This window comes from Mastacembelus armatus, chromosome 7 (assembly GCF_900324485.2).
Source record: "Mastacembelus armatus chromosome 7, fMasArm1.2, whole genome shotgun sequence".
Taxonomy (NCBI): Eukaryota; Metazoa; Chordata; class Actinopteri; order Synbranchiformes; family Mastacembelidae; genus Mastacembelus; species Mastacembelus armatus.
The window spans coordinates 9,964,931-9,975,485 of NC_046639.1; the positions used below are offsets into that span (position 1 = coordinate 9,964,931).

At 35.6% G+C, this 10,555-nt stretch overlaps 1 protein-coding gene across 1 annotated transcript; it reads right to left on the bottom strand.

The window, feature by feature from the left end:
* Positions 1 to 1,916: 1,916 nt before the first annotated feature.
* pfdn4 (prefoldin subunit 4) lies at positions 1,917 to 9,155 on the bottom strand. Its single transcript, XM_026333479.1, has 4 exons — positions 9,084 to 9,155; positions 8,037 to 8,144; positions 7,265 to 7,408; positions 1,917 to 3,050 (listed from the first exon to the last, which is right to left on the bottom strand). Exons 1-4 carry the CDS (start codon positions 9,108 to 9,110, stop codon positions 2,919 to 2,921), a joined length of 411 nt encoding a protein of 136 aa, XP_026189264.1. The 5' UTR covers positions 9,111 to 9,155; the 3' UTR covers positions 1,917 to 2,918.
* Between the last annotated feature and the right edge of the window lie 1,400 nt (positions 9,156 to 10,555).

The window sequence follows — 10,555 nt, forward strand, 5'->3', positions numbered from 1 at the left end:
AAAGACAAGCCTGTGTGGGTGGAGTTCCTCTTAATCATAGCTATGAATGTTCAGCAGGAATCCTACCGGGAGGAGAAACTTGTTAATTGAGATCTTGATCCTCCAGAGGTGTCTGCTATAACTTCAAGCTTTCCATTTCTTTTTTCAGAGATTTTATTAGTGCATACAGGCCACAGTTGAGGGCACAATTTAATGAGGATTGTGCATTGTTGATATTTGTGGGAGACACCAACCATCCAGCATACACAGAGAATTATCTGGAAATATGAGGGAGGGAGTGTGTGGGGAAGATATTCAGAGAACAAAAGCTATTGAGGTTTTACCTGAATTCATTATTCTTTAGTGGGACATTTCTTTGTAAAATGCTCAATAATTTCACATTTCATGTGTACACAAGAAACTATTTACCTATGGAGCTCCAAAATGTTAAATAAACAAATAGGACATTATGAAACACCTAATTGTTTGAATAGATGTACACAATTTTATAACATGAAACACATCATTACACTTCAGCTCATGATGAGATGATGAGATAAATTTTATTCATCCCCAAAGGAAGACTTGTAGTGATAGTAATCAGTACTAAGTATTACAAGTATTCAGTAACAATCCAGTTCATGCTAGTTAGTCATCTGCCATTGGCTAAGGCTAGCCTGATGGCAGTGGGGATGAAGGATGTCCCGTATCACTCAGTCTCTTGTATCATGTAGTCCTGTAGTACAGTGAGGTGAGTCGTCCACTGCAGTTGCTTCTCTGCTCCATCAGAATGTTATGAAGGGGATGGTCAGTGTATTCCAGGATGGCCTCTACCTTTTTCTGTGAGCATCTCTGCACCACAGCTTCCAGTGAGTCTAGCCTCATTCCTGTCACTGAACTAGCTTTTTGCACCAGTTTGTCCAGCTGCCTTGCATTCTTCTGCTTTATGCTGTCTGCCCAGCAGACTGTAGCATAAAACAGCAACTTGCTACCATAGTTTGATAAAACATGTGCAGCATCTTCCTGCTGCAAGATTTTGAAAGTACAAATTTGATTATGAAATTATTTTCATTATGATTTAAAAATGTGTTCATTATGGCATAACATTTCATTATTTTGATCTATTAAATTATTAGTTAACCTAAGTCATGTGAGGCCTTATATTTTATCAACTATCAGAATAATGAGTCACAATAACAACTTGAAAAAACCTTGAGGAAAACGACTGTTGACTGGTTTAGTAAAAGTAAAGTAAAAAGTTTCAGGGCAAAAAACACTTAGGTAACCTTGGCATGTCTGTTCTGAGCTTTTTAAACCCAATGACAACAATGGACAATAAACAATTACCAATAACCAATTGACAATAATGAATATCATGAGACTGTTACATACCAAAGTAACATAATTAAATACTCAAATACGGTAGTGCAATTAATTTTTTTAAATTTATTTTGCATCTTCATACTTCTACTCAACTGAATTCCATAGCGAAATATTGTCTTTTTACTACACTACTGCTTTTTATTATACAGTTTTAGTTACTATTCAGAATACTATTGTACATGCAGTAAGACATGTATGATAAAATCTTTAAGTACAATGTATCTTAAAGATTATGCCAATGGTTGTGACCCTCTACTAACGGGCAGTGTGTAGATGGGGTTCTATTACTGTCAACTACCCACTGTGTCAAAGAAAATCACTATTTTGTTTTATTTTCAATGCTATTATCTCCCATCTCCTCTTAGTTATCTTATTTATTTCTGGACTAAACTATCTGATGGTATGTAAAGTAACTTAAGTAGCTCTTCCACAAAAAATTACATTAAGATGTTACTGCTGCCAAAGGTGGTTCAACCAGTTACTAAAACACTGTTGCCATTATTTTTTCCATCACCACTTTGTATTTTTAATAAATAAAGAATAAAGACATAAAAGATAATGAATGTTTGTGTTTTATCAGTCTAAAATTTGTTTGTTATTTGTGACTTTGATGAAGATCAGATAACAATCCATGACCAATTTATACAGAAAAACAGGAAATTGCAAACAGTGCCATCATTTTTTCTTGCAACCATACTGATGTAATACTTTATATAACAATATGCCAGCTAAGAGGCATTGTCTTGCAGAAGCAACATTTAGGAATAGTAAGTTGGATTCTACATGGAGACATTCACTTTCTTTACCATTGTGGTATTTAAACTTCTACTAATCGGATCTAAATGCTTCCTCTATCACTGGTAAAATCAGCATAGTAATAAACAGATACTCTCAATCACCCACATGTGCACAAAAAAAACTACAGAAAATGTCCCAGGTCAGTAGTTTGACCTTTCCCTTTTGAAATGGTAACAACATCAGTTCAACCTCTAAATTCTAAAAACTTGGGGCATGGTTTCCACTTCATTTGTGCAATCATGTGTAATTAGTCTGAATGCATGTTTACTTTTTTCTGACTACATTTCTGACTTACAGTAGTATGTGGCTCTTTATTTGAATAAAAAGACATCTCAATGAAGAAAGGTACTAATTTAATCAGCACTGACTTAATTTGAAATCGAGGAGCTTGAATGTATGACAGATTTTATTTTGAAGGAACCAAGCAGAGTATACAGTTTTGTCAAAAAGAAAACCTGTTACTCTGATCTGACATTTAAAGTAGTCAAACATGCAGCATGATGTTCCTCTTTTTTCAGGGGCAAATTAAAATATATTAGAAATAATGTGCATTTATTTAATCTCCAAACTTTTACCTTTGTTGTTCTTGTGAAACTGAACATACACGCACACACACATCATGTGTGTAAACAAAAGCCAGAAGCTACAATCCTAAACTGTTCATGTTGATGCTTTGTTTGGCCAAGTCCTGTGGATGTGATACTAGAGCCGAGTAAAAACGTCCATGTTTGGGCTGCTGTCAATGTCCATTTCACTGCTCAGTTTTCATCTGCCTCCAGGTTAATGTTGTTACCAAACTTGGCATAAAGCTGGACCTTCAGATCACCCAACACTTGCTGTATTGCTGACACTTGTTCCTCGAGGCCCTTGACCTCCTGCTCCAGTGATTCCTGCTTACACAACATGGAAACTCATTACATGACAATCACTGCAGTTTCCCCATGGCAAGAGTGAACAACGGTGGGTTTAAGACATTTCAATAAAACCACGTATAATTAAAGACTTTCACTAGTTGTATCATCAAAAACACATTCTGAAGGCCAGGGGAGAAAGTCTGATGAGAAAAAGAGGAACTTTAAACTACATATGTATGCTATGTTATAATCTGCAGATATGAGTGAGCTGTTTTCAACACATTTGTCATTCAATGTGTGGAGCAGACTACTCCACAATCATCAGTACATGGCTGTGCAGTGTGCTTTACTGTGTGATGAAGAAGCACCAAACACAAGGACAAACAGGGACATCCTGAAATGACAGAGTGGAGGATGAGGTCTAATCTGAAATCCCACTTGGTTTCTGCCTGACCTCTCTCACTTAGTGTGCAGCTCTTCTCCCAAAGATGCACCAAAAACAATCTCAATAGCCCCTTTGTAAAAACTGCAGTCTGACAAGAATGGCACACACAGTGAATGTTCAAGTTTTCCTTAAAACATGTTTATGAGCAGATTTACAGTGCTAACAGTGTATATGGTAACAAAGTGGTAACAAGATGAGTCAAAATTGCACATTTCTAAATCTGTAGTTATTGTTTTTCTTAGTTTTTGACTTCATTCTGTTAAGGAAAATTGAAAAGATAATTTAAAAGGTAGTAATTCAGTGTTGTGAATCATTGGTATGCAGAAATAAGTATGGGAAAGCTGTGTTTTGCACAGTGATGGCAATGCAAATACCTAAAATAAATTGTATTTCTAATATCAGTACCTATGTACATTTGTGTACAAAAGAAGTGAAATCTGTAATAACACCTAAAAAAATGAAATATATGTGTTTTCTGATTTCTGATGTATTTAGCCTAAGCAATTTGCTGCTATAAACACATTTTGGAAAAGAATGCATTTGATTAAACAGCTTAAAAAATGAAATGTCTCATTTTGACAATGAGTTGTCTACAAAATATCAACCTTCAGGAGGAAAATAATTCTAATACTTGTTTTCAAACTGCATCACAAATAAATAACCTTAGTAGTACTTAGTAGTAGTAGGAGTAAGTCTAAATGAATGGGCGTTAAGCAGTATCGGGTTAGGCTCTAACAGTAATTATGAACTATGTTATAGTCACACTCATCAAACCCACTCAGTGAATGACCTTGGATAGATTGAGATCACTGTACACACCTTAATTTTTTTAAATTTTTTTTTTAAATTTTCAGTACACCTACACATCAACATTTCTTTTGCTCCACTGTGACAGCTCTCTCCATCAATTTCAATATAAATGTGTAACCAGACATCAGGCATGTGAAATCCATTTTCCTCAGAACCTTTTGTTTCAACAACAACATCCTTCAGATGACTGTGACTTGTCTGAACAAACCGACACACAGCATAATCCAGTTCCGCATCTTTAAAAACAACGTGCGACAAATTTTTTCTTTTTAAAAAGATTCTGTTATAAGATAACGGCAGGAATAATAATTAGTAAGCAATTCAGGCCTCACAGTGAGACAAGACAGGTTATTTTTTTAAAAAATAGAAGGTAATCACTGATCTCTAATAAAGTCATTATATATATATATTTCAATATAGCTTAACACAAAACAAGTAATGTGGCTGTTTTTCCAATACAACTTGGTTATGAAAGGAACTTTAATATTTTTATTCTGTATAACTTACTTTACTAATTTAAATAAAATGCTTCTGACTGTCCACATACTGTCCACAAAGCCTTTTGGGGAAGCCTTTTTGCTTTAAATTGATCACAGTGTAATGCCACTTCAAAATAATTACATAAAAAACTAGAAAATTGCATTTCCTGCGGAAGATGCGTGTGAATGCTGAAAGCTGAATGAAGCTGCCCAACAACGCTGAAAATGGCCGAAATGCATTGCTGAATAAGCTGAAGTTTGAAAAACAATGCTGATGAATCCTAGAAGCTGAAATGTAAAACTGGAGTTGGAAGCTTAACTTGATTAGCTAAAAAACCTTTCAACAATGCTGAAAATGGTGAAAAGATGATGAAGTAGAAATAAATTGGCTTTCCGTTTCAAAGACAGAAGTGTTAAACTAATATAAAAAAAAAAGACAGGGTCATGAAGGAAGTAAGAACTAAAGGAATTAAATATATGAGTTTAAGAAAGAAAAAGGGAAGAATGAAAGCAAAAAAGTGAAATTGTAGAAAGACTATAGACAAAGATGTATAGTTTAAAAAACGATAAATACTGCTGAAAAATACAGAAGGTAAATGCTGTGTGGCCAAATCAGGAATATTTGAAGGAAAATTTTCTTAGAGAAAGAAGAGAAGCAGGAAGGAAAGACTGAAAGAAGGGAAGCAGTAAAGCAGTATGAATAAAGAATAAAAAAATGTGCAGTGATAAAAAGGCTGAAAGAGAAAAATGTGCTGGAAAAAAAGCAACTATTAGCATTTCTTAGCTTCTATTTTGAAACCATGAAATAAACAGGCTTTTATTTTGAAAAGGCAGCATGTTGCAGGAGACCTTGAGTTAAGATCTAAACTTTAATTTTGAATATTTGTTATTCTCTGGAACACTGCAGTAACTAAATAACTGTAGACTTTTATTGTAGAAGGCCAGCCATGGACTTCTACAATATTTTAGCTTTATTTTAAATAAATATTTTATTTTGAAAGTCACTCACGTGACCTTCAATTAAAAGCTGAAGTTTAATTTTGAATACTCACTATACTTCAGAAAGGTGCAGTCACTTCCTGTAAATAACTGCAGTCTTTTATTGTGAAAGTATTGTCACATCCTACTTGGAGAAGACAACATGGCCCGCACTGAGAATGGTCCCCATGTGTAACAGCAGTGGACATTAGGCAGCCAGTCAGTCTAATTACCAACCACAGGCAGCTGTGATCCTGCTATTGCTGATTGAGCTGTTGCTATGGTGACCTAAGCCCAGAGTGGGAGGGGGAGTGACAGTGACAGTGCACTTTTAAGCTTGCATAATACAGAAGCTGAGAAAACTTCACCTCACAAAATGGAGGATTACAGAAAAACTATAAAACCTATCAAAATAATTGTTTCACTAACAGTACCAGGAGGCTTCAACGAAGAGACCGATCCATTTTTTGTGAAGATATTCCAAAAAATGACGGATTGGTGGTGAGTTAGAAACAGCCTTCATTTGTGTTTTTCACCAGAACTCCTGGACCTCGTTTGGGAGCAAATGAGAGCACAGTCACTCTCTGTGGGTTTGGCCACCTGGTGGAAAAACTGTAAGTCCTACCAAATAGAGAATAGGATTACCTGAAAGAAGACAAAAATCTCTACTACTTTTGAGAACATGGTGTATGAAGAGGCAAAACTGCAGCCGTGACAGCGAGTTAGAGAGAAAAATTTTCAATAAATTTAACAGCTTCTCCCACTCTAGCTGATGATGTCACCACTCTAGCTATGAACATTCCGCTCCCATACACACCAATGTAAAATTCAGAAAAGGCCTAAAAACACCATAAAACATAAACTGTGATTAATCAAAAACTGTAAGATATCAAAAAGCTGAATACAAGACAAATGCCTTTAGACCTGTTTTAAGGTTTAATGGTGTTTCTAGCTGAAAGTATGGTGACACAGTTGAAGCTGAAAGAGGACAAAGTTGAAGAGGATTTGAACTTTCTCTCCATTCATTTCAATAGGACAAAAACATTTGAAAAAAGCTAAATATCTTAAAAAATATGAAAGATTTCAAAAAGCTGAATAGAAGCAGGAATGTCCTTAAAAACCTGAACATTTTGACATTTGAACAGTCTTTCTAACACAAAGTATGTGGAAGGAGTTAGCGACCGAAAAACATACGGAATAAAAGAAAATAATAAACACACAGGATAACAATAGTGTGGATGCTGATTGCTAATTATTAGAATCAGGAAAATGTCAGCAACACACATGTAGACCGCACGTTTGTGGTGCAGGGATGAGGACAATGACAGTGAGCAAATGTTATGTTATTCTTAATAAGCCTGTACTTACCATCATTTTTGTAATCAGGTCATCTTGACAGTCATTTTCTAGAGTCTAAGTGTTTATGAAATGATTTATAAAGTGTGTCTGATTCTGGCTCCACTGTCCTTTGACTTTATGAGGGTCTTTTAGTGGTGACTGCAAGTCTGAAGAGTATGGAAAGGCATTAGGAAACTAACCTTTGCAGCCTCCAGCATTTCTTGTGTTTCCTCCTGGGTGTGACTGATGAAGACGTCACCAATTTGATAAGGGATCAACAGAGAGTCGTCATCATCTAACATCATCAGGTCATCACTGGCATCCTGTAAGTTCTGCAGTGATTTCTGTGTGGAGACACAAGCAAACCATTTCAGATTCCCAGAGCAGTGAGCATATACTAAATACTGAAAACACCTGTCGGTGTAATGCAGTACAACTCAGCAGTATAACAAACAGTCTCCTATGCTCCCCTAAAACAGTTTCAACCAACACTGGGAATTAAAATATTTATGAAAATAGGACTTCTGTATGCATCAAAACAAGATCAGCTTGAATCGAAAAGTAACATGTAAAGCTAAGACCAAAAGCAAAGCAAATAATTCTGTAAATGAAAACCAGAATTTAAAATCAAGAAAACTACAACTTGCAACCAAAGGAGCATTAATGTAATAATCTATGGTCGATGTATTAATTAAAAGAGCTGGTTTGTATTTTTGGATAGTTTGACTGCTGATCTCATTTTGATAGCATACTTTTGTATTAGATAAGTTATTGTTAGTCTGGCATAATAAACTTACAACTTAATGTATAAACATTATTTTAGCTTAGTCTATTATTAAACAGGCACAGAAGTGTAAGAGGAGTGTCAGGTCTAAAAACAAAATGCTGTGATTTCCAAACCCCATTATGACAATCAAAATTGGACTTTTGGAAACTTAGCTGAACCCTGTAGTCACATCTCACAATACTTACTTTCTTTGTCTCTATTTCACTTTTAAGCTCTGTCATCCGACTTGTGTTCCTAGCGAATTTATTGATCTTCTGCTGATCTTCAAAAGTGACATTCACATCTTCAACTGCCTGCCAACAAGAGGAAATCATGAGTGGTGGCAAAAGAACTCAGATTAGATTTTATTAAATGCAAACACTACAACAATACTCAATTACAAGTAAAAACTCACACATTCAAAAATGTACTGATATAAAAAAAAAAATACAGTACAGTAGGAAAAATCTACTTAAAGTATAAAAGTACCCTTTATATAGGCAACATTTCCTTTGTTGTGTTAAATTCTAAATTCATTGGATTATCATTGATTGCTGTGCAATCCCAATCTATTTTTCTCCTCTTTGTTGGGATTGCTGTGCATTACTGTTCATCCCCAGAGCATGATGCTGACCTCGCCATGTGTCACCCTACCTGTGTTATATTATTGGATATTACTTCTAAGCTACCTGTGGTGCATTATTGCACATTACTTCTACCTATGGTGTTTTATTGCACACTACTTCTACTTGTGGCGTATTTTCAGACATTACTTATACGGGTGGCAAATTATTGGACATTACTTCTACCTGTGGTGTATTATTGGACATTACTGTGGTTGATACTCAGGTTAGCCATTTAACACGAACAAAGCCAGCCTGTGAGTTAGCTTAGTTCACTACAAATGAATGTTGAAATTAGCTAACCTTAACATGCAAACAAACCGGCAGCTTGTGCGCTGTCCTGTCAACGTTGTCAGCTAGTTGGCTAGTTTATATTATATTGTATTATTATACACCCGGGGCAGTTCCTAGGAACCACAGTACAGAGATGAGTAGCATTAGCAGTTAACGTTACTGTGTTAGGCGGCAGCTACACGAGGGTGTAAGGTTTTTAAAACATCGTCAGCACCAGTGAGTGTGGCTATTTTTTCCCTCTCTGTTATAAAACGCGTCTTTACTTGCATTCCCAAACTGAAAAGCACCACAGTACTACCAATACAAAATAAATGTTTTATCTTAATTTGTACTTACTACAGGTCCCTTCACCGTGGCTGCCATCTTGTCTTCCTCGACTACACAAAGACAGCAGAACTCAACACTAATATTATCTACACCGCCACCTAGCGGAACTGAAACTCTTGAGCGTAACAGTAGAAAATCCGTGTAAAATGCTTAAATTGACCAGTGTTGTCCAGTTAACTGCGTATTCAGTTTTGTCGATCGCATAGTAAGGTTTCCAATAAACAAGACAATATAATGTGACAATACACTTGGCTTTCAACTTACTGCTGAACTAAGACATTTAATCAGTTAGGCTAAGTGACAGTTGTGTTAGGTTTGTTTATTACTGTTGTTATTAAATATATTTAGAAATGGGCAAACTGTCTTACAATATATCAGACTAGTTATTATACCAACCGGAACTATTGCTCTGTAAATATTTCTACTGCAAACAGTACTACACCCAAGTTCAAATATTTACTGAATGGCCAACATCTGCATCTGTGGCACTGCAACAGATCAGATCAGATGATTTTCAACATCTTGAAAACATGATGTATTAACATGAGTTGAATAAATGTTAATATTCAATCTTTCCTTCTTAAAATCAGTGGTGTTTTTGTAAGAGTTGTGTCACTTATAAAATTAGTAGGCTGTTATGCATTGGTAGGTCATGAACAGTTTGAGGTCTCTCAGCCAGGCCTTGCATGAAGTCAAAACTGCACAATCCAAACAGGGGGAATCCAACTCCCACTTCAGTGTGCAGGCTATAGGCTACAATTGGGGACATTGTGTTCAGGAATTCCAGTCCTTGTCATAATATATTCAATACATAGTGCATGATAAAACACAGTTAGGCTACTTTGTGGTTTGGCTGATTTACATAAAAAGGCTTACATTAACTGATATTACACGATGCAAAATGATCACAATATAGCTTTTGTCATTATAATCACGGCACGCTTACTTTCAAAGGCAGCATGCAAAACATAAAGATGAGGAAAATAAAAGAAGAAATGTATCATGTGATGATCTATCTGTTTGGCTTAGATTCCTGAATACATCTCAGAAAGACCACTGTGGATTGATGCATTGACAAGCTCACAAAGACATGAATGTAAGGAATTCTTTTAAGACAGATGATTTCATCACTGAGCTTTGTCTGCCTTGATTAACTGTGATTAAAAAACAGATACTTTCTCCTTGCAGATAAAAAGCTCTTTATTATCATTATATCATATTAACATAAAAAAATCTGCATCTAAATCTCAAGACTACAAGCATAATAGTCTAAATGACACAATCCTTAAAGGTTTTGTCCTCAAAATAAAATACCTAGGTTAAGTATTAGGGTTGGTGAAAACATATTTATATTTTGGCAGTATGGAAGTCTGCCAGTCCAATATCCTTAATACACATCCTGTTACTTCCCAGCTCCATTTGTCAACAAACCTGCACACCTTGTCATCGTGTGATTATTGTGTATTCTCATAATGATCTTG